General features: G+C 46.9%; 1 protein-coding gene across 1 annotated transcript; it reads left to right on the top strand.

Annotated features, from left to right (window-relative positions):
- The first annotated feature begins 404 nt into the window (after positions 1-404).
- On the top strand, positions 405-5105 carry Zglp1 (zinc finger, GATA-like protein 1). Its single transcript, NM_001103168.1, has 5 exons — positions 405-558; positions 1121-1474; positions 4102-4184; positions 4511-4604; positions 4781-5105. Exons 1-5 carry the CDS (start codon positions 419-421, stop codon positions 4908-4910), a joined length of 801 nt encoding a protein of 266 aa, NP_001096638.1. The 5' UTR covers positions 405-418; the 3' UTR covers positions 4911-5105.
- The last annotated feature ends 7692 nt before the right edge of the window (positions 5106-12797 follow it).

Genomic DNA, 12797 nt, shown 5'->3' with positions numbered 1-12797 from the left:
TTGGTGGGTGGGTGCGGGTCTGCCCAGCCCTGAGTGCCCGCACCCCTGTGACAGAGCCTGGGATGCCCTTCTTCCTGGGGATGCCCATGCGCGGCCAGGCCCCGCCCCGGCTGCAAAGAAGGTATCCACAGCATCCCTTGACCTTCAAGGTTGTGCTGTGTGATCGAAGATAGCTAGCAAAGAGGGGGATGCCCAGAGGGGGCTTCCCGATCATGAGCCACACAGCTGAGGCTCCTGGCAGCCATGGCAAAAAGTGCTCCCAGATGCAAACAGCGCCCCCACGTGACCTGCGCCGCCCGGCTCCGCCCAGGTGGCGCCCATCGTCATCACCCTCGCCTCTCTCATGCTCCGTTTTATCCCTGGGGGGTGGGGGGGAGAGGGGCGGGGCAGAGTTTCCACAGCTGGGCCCACAGTGGGCATGGAGGCGGCACAGGCTGGAGACTTGACGCGCCGGCAGGAACTTCTGGCGCCACCTTGTCTGGACACCGAGTCGCTCCGGAAGAGTCGACCCCCCGCGCTGGAGCCTGGAGCCCTGAGATGCCTCACTCCCAATATCAGGTGCGTGGCGCGAGACTCTTCCATCGCCCATCCCAGCTAATGCCTCACCAGGCTTGGAGATGGAGGGGTTAGGATTCCGGCTTCTGAGCCTTCCCCTGTTAGGTACGCGGACGTAACAAGTTTCAGTCGCTACACACTGAAAGGGACAGGTGATTTCCATCCCACCCAACCAGCTGTGGCTGTATGGCCCAAAGAAGTGCCACTGAGGGCTCATCCGTGGGGTGATGAGGGTAGCCTACTAAAAAACAACAGTCTGTGGGGTGATTGACTAATGGCTGCTCCAGACAGCAGCCCGACTTGGGCAGATTGCCTAGGGTGGGACCCTGCTTTGTTCGTGGTGGGATTTGGCTGATGGAGAGCTGATAGCCAGCCACCGGGGAATCGGTGTCGGCTAACAATTATTTTGCAACTTTTAAACCTAATAACCCAAGAATGTGGCCCCAGGAGCACAGGGTGACCAAAGAAGAGGCACTAACGGAGTGACACTCCACACCCCTCCTTACCTATCAAATCCAAGCCCCCAGGAAAGGGGTGGCCACGCCTTACTGCTTCTTATCCCCAGGTCTCTGTGGCCTACATGCCAGGACTCGGTCAGCACTGCATTGCCTTTCCTCCAAGAGAAAGAAAAGGGACTGCCGGGTTCCCCTTCGCCGGCCACCCAGGTCCTGGGGTCGTGCTGGGAGCTGATGGTCATAGGAATGTCAGACCACCTGAGTATGGCCAGGAATCCCAGGGGCACACAGTGCCCTAACCTGGAAATTTCCAGTGCTACTTCTCCTGCCTCACTCCAGAGAAGACCACGGAAGCAGCTAAACCCGCGAATGGGTATTGAGAAGGTGGACCCCAGGTTCAAGGGGGTAACTCTGGAGTTCCAGATCCAGCCGGATTCTAGCCTCCAGATTGTACCCACCTACAGGTAAGGACTCTCAGCCATGATAATGTATGCCTATGTGTAAGAGCAGTACACTCAGTCCAGGGCGGGTAGTAGATGCCTATCCCCCAAGCTACTTGGGAGACTGAGGAAGGAAATGGAAAGTTCAAAGCCAGCCTGAGCTACAGAGTGAGTTCAAGGCCAGCTTGTGCAACTTAATGAGACTGTCTCAAGACAGTAAAATGACTGGGAGCCTGGTGTAATGGGGCATGTTGGGAAAGAGCTGAAGCACATTCAAAGCTAGCCTGGCTAAATAGGTAACTAAGAGTGCTTACTTCTTGGGCTAGCGAGATGGCTAGGTGGCTGCTCTTCCAGATGACCAAGGTTTAATTCCCAGCACCCACATGGCAGCTGACATTGTTACTCCAGTTCCATGTCTTCTGACACCCTCACATGCGTATACATGCAGGCAGAACACCAATAAACAAGAAAAATTAAATTATTTTAAAAAAGAACACTTCTCTTGCAGAGACAGTGGACCTTGGTTCTGTTCCTGGTAGTCTCTTTACAGTTCATGGCTGCCTGCAGCTTCTGTTCGAGTGGACTCTGCCTCCCTGGGTTCCCAGAAACACATGCAAGCAGGCAAACAAATAAATAAAATACAAATAATTTCTAAAATAACCTTTAGTTCCAGCACTTGGGAGGCAGAGACAGGCAGATCTCTGAATTTGAGGCCATCCAAACCAAAATAATAATAATAATAATAATAATAATAATAATAATAATAATAATAATAATAATCTTTACGAGCAAAAACCCACCCCAAATTCAAAAGCTTGTACTGCCAACCCCCAGGACGATGAAGTTGCAGGAAGTTGAGTTTGAAGCTGGCTACCCTGGGCTGAAGCTCTGTCTTAGAAACACAGATAGATGTAGGCAGGTGAGGTGGCTCGGCAGGTAAAGGTGCTTGCAGCTTAGCCTGACACCCTGAGCTCCAGCCATAGCGCAGAGGTGGTGGGAGGAGAGAACTGACTCCCAAAAGTTGTCTTCTGCCCTCCACTCACATACACACTGACAAACATGCGCCACACAGATATTCACATACACACAGATGTTATGACAACTTAAAGAACACTTCTTGTTTGTGTTTGCTTAGAACACATCGCATGCAAACATTTTATTTATTTATTTATTTATTTATTTATTTAAACTTTTTTGAGAATGGTTTTCTCTGTGTAGCCTGGCTATCCTGGAACTCACTCTGTAGACCAGGCTGGCCTTGAACTAAGAAATCTGCTTGCCTCTGCCTCCCAAGTGCTGGGATGAAAGGCATGTGCCACCACAGTCCAACCAAATATTTTTATTATTATTATTATATTTATTTATCTATGGAGCATAAATGTGCTGTGTGTGTGTGGTTCCAGGGATCAAACGGAGGTTATCAGTTATCAGGCTTACGAGGCTCAGCAGCAAGTACCTTTAGCCACTGAGCTACTACAAAGACCCTGGTTGGGATTCTCTTAAAGTTACTGTTTTTTTCAAACAGGATTTCATGTAGCCCAGGCTGGTCATGAACTTTTTTTTTTTTTGAAAGATTTATTTATTTATTATATGTAAGTACACTCCAGAAGAGGGTGTCAGATCTTGTTAGGATGGTTGTGAGCCACCATGTGGTTGCTGGGATTTGAACTCAGAACCTTTGGAAGAGCAGTCAGTGCTCTTACCCATTGAGCCATCTCCCCAGCTTCGAATCTTGCTGCCTCCACCTCCCTACCTCTGTCATGCTGGCTTACCTGTGTGTGTGCCACCACATCCAGCTTTTTTCTTTTTTTTTAAATTATATTTTTTTATTTTTTTTACTTTTTGAGACAAGGTCTCATGTAGACTAGGCTAGCCCTGAATTTCACCATACTGTATCCTCAGCCTCTTGAGACTGGAATTGCAGGAATGTAACCTGCCCGACTAAATACAATACTAATTATTTCATGCTACTAGTGGGATACAAAGCCAGGACTTTGGGGTATCAGATACCTTGTGAGGGGTGCCTGTTAACCTTGATGATGAATTTGGGCTGTGCCTCAGTGGGTAGAGCTCTTGCTTAGCATTCTGAAGCCCCTGGGTTCTGTCCCCGGCTCTGCATAAGTCAGCTGGCGGTGGCACAAGGAGCATGCCTGTAATCAGCATTTTCCAGATGGAACCAAAAGGGACAGAAACTCTGGGAGTTCACGCCAGGCTGGGCTCCGTGAGGGCCTGCTGCTTCCAGCCAGGTATGATACCACACATCCGCAATCCCAGCATTCAGGAGGCTGAGAAAGCTCCAGGCCAGCCTTGGCTACAGAGACCCTGTCTCAACAGCAAGAAAAAACAAGAAACAGTGCAGGCCTGTAGTCCCAACCACACTAGAGGCTAAGACCTTGTGTCAAAATAAAAAGTAAAAAAAGAATTTAATAATTTTTTTCCTCTGACAATGATACTTTACTTTTAAATTTATTCTGTTGTGATTTAATATATCTATAAATAAGTGTATAAAAGTCTTTGATTTAAGAAAGGTAGAGAGAGGGCTGGAAGCAGCTCAGTGGTGACATTTGCTTGGGCATGTGAGGACCTGGGACATATCATTTTGGGGACCACCTTACAGACCCCCCCGACACTACATCTTGTCCTTTTTGCAGCTTGCCTGGAAGAAGTTGTTCACAAAAGCTTCCTGCAAGCCCTTCCAAGGCTCTGGCCAGCCCAGGAAGCAGTGAGGCCCTTGGTGAGGCTCCATTTTCACATTCTCTCTGTCTTTCTCCATCTCCCTCCTTCATTCCAATTCCTCATTTAGACCTGCTCAAAGGAGCCCCCCTCCAGGACTGAGTCACCCCACCCCCAGCTTCCTCCTCATCAGAGCCTTACCACCTGACTCACCATCTGTCTTGGTTCCTAGCTCTCCCTCTGCCTTCTCTCTGACAACACCCAAGGCAAGCCCAGAGCTACTAAATCCTTAACAGAACCTCCCCACCCCCCACCACTGCTACCAAATTCTCAGCTCTACACAGGCCTCTGGAATTGAACTCTGGCCTTTGACTTCTGACCCTCCAGGGCCCAGGCGGTGTGCTTCTTGTAGAACCCAGAGGACTCCACTATGGAGAGACGCTGAAGATGGGACACCCCTCTGCAATGCCTGTGGCATCAGGTCCTCAACCTGGAGGTGTTGGGGGTGGCAATCAATCTGGGCTCAGCCGGTGTGGAAACTAGAGAAAGAGAAACAGCCACCTTGTGAGGAAAATAGTTTCCTCCTGGTGGTTTCTAGTTCCCATTGCATCCTAAATGGTGGTTTCTCATACCCTACTCCCTCCCTCCTCCCTCCAGGTACAAGAAATATGGCACCCGTTGTTCCAGTTGCTGGCTGGTCCCAAGGAAAAGCATCCAGCCCAAAAGGCTCTGTGGCAGGTGTGGGATGTCCCAGGACCCCCACCTCAGCCCAACCCAGGAACTGTAAGCCCTTCTTTACCTAGCCAAGTCAGCTTTGTCTCAGTTTCTCTATTGGAGACAATGGAGGCTGACAGGGATCCCAGTGGGAGAGTCAGGCCTCAGGCCCAGAGTCCCACCTGTGGGGGGTCACCTACCCTCTGGCTTCCCCTTCCCCACTCAGTCCTGGATGAACCCCAAATAAAAGAAAATCATTTCAGAAATGATTATTTTTAATTATGTTTTACTTTAGAGCTTCTTTTACATTCATTTGTGTGTGTTTCTGTGTGCGGTTATGCATGCGTGTGAGTGTGTGTATTTGTGTGTGTGTGTGTGTGTGTGTGTGTGTGTGTGTGTGTGTGTGTGTGTGTGCCATGGTGTGGTTTCAGAAAACAGAAAATGACTTTCAGGAGTTGATTCTCACTGTCCAAAGCCATGTGGATTTCAGGAATCGGACTCAAGTCATCAGATTTGGCTACCAACATCTTTCCCTGCAGAGCCCTACAACACAATGGCGGCAATGTTCATTATTGCTGTTAACACAGCACTAGAGGTTGGGCTTCTCGGGAGCTCTGGTGCCACCCTGTGTATCTCTGCATACTTGCCCCAGTCTGGGAACATAAGGGGTACTTCCTCTTTGGGGTGGTAAAAACACGGATTGTATACCGTCGGTGTATACTGTGTATACCGTCGGTGTATACTGTGGCACAGAATGAGCTGCGTTTAAAGGGGGGAAGTGGCCCAGTTCCAGCAGCTCTGCAAGTGGTTCCTAGCATCTACGTGACAGCTCACAACTATCACCAGCCCCAGTTCTAGAGGATCAGAGGCCCTCTCTGGCCCCTCAGGACATCCGGCATATACATGGTACACATACATATACAGGCAGAATACCCAAATACATATACATACACATACAAAATAGGCTTCATAAGTTTTAAAAAACGAGCCAGTGAGTGGCCCAGCTAGTGAAGGCATTTAACTTACAGCCTGACAAATCTGAGTTTCCCCCGCCACCCCCATGAGTTGTCATGTGACCCACATGTAGGAATCTTACACTCCCATGAAGCAGGAACACCCAAGCCACCTGCAGCCACAGAACCTGGAAAGTGAAGATAGGAGAACTGCAAACCAGAGACTGGCCTGGGCATAGCAAGAACTCATCAATACTTGCTTTTCTTTCTGTGTCCCTGACTGGCCTTGACTTTACTATGTAACTCAGTGTGACCTTAAATCCTGATCCTCCTGTCTCAACCTCCCCAGTGCTAAAATTGTAGATATGCACCACCACTCCTAGCTGTCTTTATATATTTTTTGTTTGTTTGTTTTTTGTTTTTCAAGACAGGTTTCCTCTGTATAGCCCTGGCTGTCCTGGAACTCACTCTGTAGACCAGGCTGGCCTCAAACTCAGAAATCTGCCTGCCTCTGCCTCCCGAGTGCTGGGATTAAAGGCATGCGCCACTACACCCGGCTTGTTTTGATATTTTAATTGTGTGTGCACATGTGTATGTCTGTAAGTGCAGACCACAGCATGCCTGTGTAGGTCAGAAGGCAGGAAGTGTGTGGGAATCAGCTGTCTCCTTCCACTGTGTGGGTCCTAGGCCTTTATGCCCTGAACCATCTTGTTGGCCCTCCACCGTATCTTTTGATACCTTCTTCTTCCTGAACACAGAGCTTACCACTTTAGCTAAATTGACCTTGACTGTCCAGGAAGCACAAGGATCCACCTGTCTTGCCTTCCCTGGGCTGGGGTTACAGACAAGTGTAACCCCCCAGCCCTATCTTTTTAGTTTTCAAGCCAACTAGGGATGTTGGCATGGGCTCAAGATCCCCAGTAGAAAGAACAGACTCCCAAAAATTGTGCTCTGATCTCCACATAACACACACATACACACACACACACACACACACACACACACACACACACACACACACACGGGAAGAGGCCATTGAGAAAGCTCCCCCAGCACTGCCCTCTACCTCCCATACAGGAGGCAGAGGCATGTGGATCTCTGTGAGTTCTAGGCCTGCCTGATCTACACAGGAAGATCTAGGCCAAGCAGTGCTGTGTCAAACTGAAATGAATATAAGCCTGCATAGGAGAAGAGGGCCCTGGGGTGCACGTGTGCAATCCCAGCACTGGGGAGGCTGAGGCAGGTTTAAGTCCAGGAGTCCAAGACCAACCTGGACAACACAGCAAGATTATGTTAAGAATGGAAAGAACCGGGCAGGAGAGATGGCTCAGTGGTTAAGAGCACTGACTGCTCTTTCGAAGGTACTGAGTTCAAATCTCAGCAACCACATGGTGGCCCACAACCATCAGTAATGAAATCTGACATCCTCTTCTGGTGCATCTGAAGACAGCTACAGTGTACTTAGAATAAATAAATCTTAAAAAAAAAAAAAGAAAGAAAGAATGGAAAAAAAGGGAGCTGGTAGGATGGTTCAGTGGTTAGGGTATTGACTGCTCTTCCGAGGGTCCTGAGTTCAAATCCCAGCAACCACATGGTGGCTTACAACCATCCATAATGAGATCTGACACCCTCTTCTGGTGCGTCTGAAGTCAGCTACAGTGAACTTTATGTATAATAAGAAACAAATCGCCAGGCATGGTGGCGTACGCCTTTAATCCCAGCACTCAGGAGGCAGAGGCAGGTGGATTTCTGAGTTTGAGGCCAGCCTGGTCTACATAGTGAGGTCCAGGACAGTCAGGGCTATACAGAGAAACCCTGTCTTGAAAAACAAACAAACAAAAAAAAAAAACAAAAAAAAATTTTTTTTTAAAGGAAAGAAACAGAAGAAGCAAGAATTAGAAATTGGAGGGGGAGGCTCGTGGTTGGTTTAAACATTTGTGATACTGTCATGACGGAAACCCCAACGGTGCCTGTTGCCTGAATCACACACCTGGGGTCCACACGGTGAAAGAAAAGAGACGAAATCCTTGAGTTGTCTTCTGACTTCCAAATAGGTACTATGGTTTAAGGGCAGCTGTGTTGTACCTGCACACAAAAAATAAAGGAAGGACTGAAAGAAAGAAGAAAGAAAAAGAGAAAGAGAGAGAAAGAGGAAGAGGAAGAGAAAGAGAAAGAAGTCTGCAGAGATGGCTCAGTGGTTAAGAGCACTGACTGCTCTTCCAGAGGTCCTGAGTTCAATTTCCAGCACCCACATGGTGGCTCACAACCATCTGTACTGGAATCTGATGTCCTCTTCTGGTGTGTCTGAGGACAGTACCAATGTACTCATGTACATAAAAAAAAGTCCAAAGTCTTTTCTGAGGCTCCTGGCAATCTCAACAGTTGTGGCGCATGCCTTTAATCCCAGCACTTGGGAGGCAGAGGCAGGCAGATCTCTGAGAGTTCGAGGCCAGCCTGGTCTACAGAGTGAGTTCCAGACCCAGGGCTACACAGAGAAACCCTGTCTCAAAAACAACAACAACAAAAACAACAACAACAACAACAAAAACAAAAACCCAAAGGCAGCTCCATACTTCCAAGCGGATGCCCATTACCATTTCAAAGGGAAAAAGGGAAACTGAGGAAAGACTGCACCAAAACAAGACCAAAGGCCAGCTGGGCAAACGCCAAGCTCTACATCTCCATGTCTGATGTCAAAGCGCTCTTCAGATCGCTCACTCCTCTCAGCTTTGCTGACTGCAGCATCCTCCTCTCTCTGAGACTGGGGCCACTCCCCGGTAGCAGGCTCTCCTTTTTTCCTCAAACTGTATGTTTTATATTTTTCTTTTTTGTTTGTTTTTTTTTGTTGTTGTTGTTGGTGGTGGTGGTTTTGGTTTTTGGGGTTTTTTTGTTTTTGTTTTTTGAGACAGGGTTTCTCTGTGTAGCCCTGGCTGTCCTGGAACTCACTTTATAGACCAGGCTGGCCTCGAACTCAGAAATCTGCCTGCCTCTGCCTCCCGAGTGCTGGGATTAAAGGCATGCGCCACCACGCCCGGCTCCTTTTTGGTTTGTTTTTTTTTTTCCCTTTGCTCAGATTACTCCATTTCATTATGGACCTGCATTTAAAAACTGACTGTGAGTAACCACACTGCACAGTCAACACTAGGTTGTTTTGAAACATCCTCTACCTACTCATCCCAAAATTCTTCAAATTAGCCTCAGGCAGATTCTTTGGACACGGACAAAATGCAGCCACATTCTTTAACAAAATATCACAAGAATGGTCTCTAAGCCACATACAAATAGTCTCCTCTGAAACTTCTTGAGCTAGATCCCCCCAGTTCAAATCCCCCTCACCACCTTTGTCTTCAATGTTCCTATTGGGATAGTTCATTAAACCCTACTCTGCTAGTCCAAAGCCCCAAAGTGTTCCATATCCTTCCAAACAAAAATGTAGTCCAGCATATCACAACAATACTTCACTCCTGATATCAGCTTTTGTCTTTGTGGGGCTTTAGAGGTATCTCATTCAAGAGTCTCCTCAAGTTGGGTGTGGTGATTTGACTTGTGCCTTTAGTCCCAGCATGCCGGAGGAGGCAGAGGCAGGTGGATTTCTATGTGTCTAAGGCCAGCCTGGTCTACAAAAGTGAGTTCCAGGACAGCCAGGACTACACAGGAAAACTTTGTCTTGAAAAAGAAACACTAACTAAATGAATAAACAAAATAAAACAAAGACAAAAACAAAACCCTCTGTCTTCCACACATGTTCATGTGTGTGCGCACACACACACACACATAAATAGAGGTAATAAAAATTGCATTTAAACTGTGGGGCTGGAGAGGTGGTTCAGCAGTTAAAGAACACTTGCTGTGGTGATCAGTTCCAATACCATGTCAACTCCAAGTGACTCACAACTGCTAGTAACTCCAGCTCCAAGCCCTCTCTGGCCTCCACAGAAACACATGTTCTCTGGCTAGTATTATGTCAACTTGACACAAGCTAGAGTTATCTGAATAGGGGAACCCCTATTGAGAAAAAGCCTCTTTAAGATCCAGCTGTAAAGCATTTTCTTAGTTAGTGATTTATGGGGGAGCGCTCGGCCCATTGTGGGTGGGGCTATCCCTGGGCTGGTGGGTCTTTGTTTTATAAGAAGAAATGCTGAGCAAATCAAGAAGAGCAAGACAATAAGCAGCACCCATCCCAGGTCTCTGCATCAGCTCCTGCCTCCAGATTCCAAACCTGTCTGAGTTCCTGTCCTGACTTCCTTCAGTGATGGACTACAATTGGAAAAGTAAGCTCAATAAACCCTTTGCTCTCCAACCTTTTCCATCATGGTTTTTCACCATAACAACAGTAATATGCAACGGTAACATCATAGCACATGCTTGTACCATATATTTGCATAGACATACACATATAAATAAAATCTTGAAACAACAACAACAACAAAAAAAGATTCTAATTCTGTTGAAATACTTTGCTTTAAGACCAGAGCTCTGGATGCTCTGCACTCAAGGGTCACTCAGACAAATGTGGTTCAAGGTTCAGCTACATAAGCACTTAGAATCTGCTATAGCTGTGGTCCAAGGGACGAGAGCGCTGTTCAAGCCAGTGTCAGAGTTTGGTGTGGTCCAGCAAGTGCTGGCTTACACAGCATGCACACAGCAAAGACCACAGCATCATAGAGCCTTTTCCCAGATTCAAAGGAAAACCTGGGAATCAGATTCTGTTTGAGGAGTGTCTGAAGGGGCCCTGTGGGAAGCTGGGGAGGGAAGGGAAGGCTGCAGTCAAGCCCCTCAGGATGCTGGACAATGCCAAGAGCACAGAGTGTGTGTCTGCCAAGGAAAGATAGTCACCAGTGGAGAACTCTAAGATTCCCTGACTCTGCCTCCCAAATGCTGGGATGTGAGGCATACACCAGCTCGCTCAGATCTTCCTCTTCCTCCTCCTCCTCCTCTTTTGCTTTCCTTCTTTTTTCTTTCTTTCTTTTTTTGGAGGCAGGGTGTCTTGTAGCTGAGGCTGGCCTTGAACTTCTGATCCTCCTGCTTTTCCCTTTGAGTGCTAGGATTACTAGCCAGTATCACTACACCTGGTTTATTTCAATTTTTTTTGTTTTGTTTCTTGTTTTTGTTTTTCGAGACAGGGTTTCTCTGTATAGCCCTGGCTGTCCTGGAACTCGTTCTGTAGACCAGGCTGGCCTCGAACTCAGAAATCCATCTGCCTCTGCCTCCCGAGTGCTGGGATTAAAGGCGTGCGCCACCATGCCCGGCTTTATTTTAAATTTTAAAAAATTTATTCATTGCTGGACAGTGGTGCAGGTGGATCTCTGAGTTCGAGGCCAGGGCTACAAACCTAGTTCCTAGACAGCCATGGTCTACACAAAGAAACTGTGTCCCAAAAAACAAACAAAAAATGACAACAACCACAAAACAATTTATTTATTAAACTGAGCAGTGATGGTTTATGCCTTTAATCCCAGCACTTGGGAGGCAGAGACAGGTGGATTTCTGAGTTCGAGGCCAGCCTGGTCTACAGAGTGAGTTCCAGGACAGCCAGGGCTACACAGAGAAGCCTTGTTTAGAAAAAAAAAAAAGGAGGTATATTTATTATTTTTTTTGCCGCAGGCCCTCTGGTCCCCTGTGCCTGCGTAGGAAAGAGTCTCTACAGTAGATGGGTAGAGATTAGGATGTAGTGACAGACAGCCAAACACACAAGAGAGGTATTTAATCTGAATGTAATTTTCCAGTCGAGCATCAGACTTTTATAATACAGAATAAATTGCAGAACAAGGCACATTGAATTTTTCCAGGTGCAAAAGGAGTGACTTCAAAAGGAACCAGATAAATGTTTAACACTAGAGATTAGCACAGAAGCAAGGAGTGACTACAAAGGGAATTTGTAGGGACCAGATAAATGTTTACATTAGAGATTAGCACTTTCTGCCAGGCAAGAGTTTTACACTTAGAGTTAATAGCCCCAGGGTAGTTAACTCTTGACACGCCTCAAGAATAATGTAGTGTCACTGACCCCAAAATTCTCTAGGCCTCGTTAATTCTTTTTTTTGTTGTTGTTATAAAATTTTGGTATTCATCTTCTTTATTATGCTTCCCATGACAACTGGAGTTCATTGGGGGTGAGGCATATCTTTTTTTTTCCATTTTTTATTAGGTATTTAGCTCATTTACATTTCCAATGCTATACCAAAAGTCCCCCATACCCTCCCACCCCCACCCCCCTACCCACCCACTCCCCCTTTTTGGCCCTGGCGTTCCCCTGTACTGAAGACTGAAGTGTGGACACTATGCCCCTCCTTAGAATTGGGAACAAAACACCCATGGAAGGAGTTACAAAGACAAAGTTTGGAGCTGAGATGAAAGGATGGACCATGTAGAGACTGCCATATCCAGGGATCCACCCCATAATCAGCATCCAAACGCTGACACCATTGCATATACTAGCAAGATTTTATCGAAAGGACCCAGATGTAGCTATCTCTTGTGAGACTATGCCGGGGCCTAGCAAACACAGAAGTGGATGCTCACAGTCAGCTAATGGATGGATCACAGGGCTCCCAATGGAGGAGCTAGAGAAAGTACCCAAGGAGCTAAAGGGATCTGCAACCCTATAGGTGGAACAACATTATGAACTAACCAGTACCCCGGAGCTCTTGACTCTAGCTGCATATGTATCAAAAGATGGCCTAGTCGGCCATCACTGGAAAGAGAGGCCCATTGGACACGCAAACTTTATAGGCCTCGTTAATTCTTATCTATATCTGAAGACTGTCCATTTTCAGTATAGTATACTAATTTGCTCTTGGCATGGAATGTAGTCTGTAATACGAATTTCTATCTCAGTGAGAATATTAGACTCTATTTTCAGACACTGAATTAATGGCTAGTGCTTAATTAGTTACTGAATAGGTTAAGCTCCTTGCTGCTATCTGGAATCTAAGAACACTAGGAAAAGGCTTTAGCTATGTTAGAATACAATCTTAAAAGGCATTTACTATAAGGTAATGCTTAAT

The sequence above is a fragment of the Mus musculus genome, chromosome 9 (assembly GCF_000001635.26).
Source record: "Mus musculus strain C57BL/6J chromosome 9, GRCm38.p6 C57BL/6J".
Classification (NCBI taxonomy): domain Eukaryota; kingdom Metazoa; phylum Chordata; class Mammalia; order Rodentia; family Muridae; genus Mus; species Mus musculus.
The sequence above is the reverse complement of the archived record's forward strand: the minus strand, read 5'-3'. Positions and strand labels throughout refer to the sequence as shown.

Bases quoted from the DNA above. Each gene is read 5' to 3' on its own strand.
- Zglp1 (NM_001103168.1), top strand. From the start codon at position 419: ATGGAGGCGGCACAGGCTGGAGACTTGACGCGCCGGCAGGAACTTCTG. The intron at 559-1,120 runs GTGCGTGGCGCG...TCTTATCCCCAG, and splicing joins TGCCTCACTCCCAATATCAG to GTCTCTGTGGCCTACATGCC. The intron at 4,605-4,780 runs GTCCTCAACCTG...TCCTCCCTCCAG, and splicing joins TGCAATGCCTGTGGCATCAG to GTACAAGAAATATGGCACCC.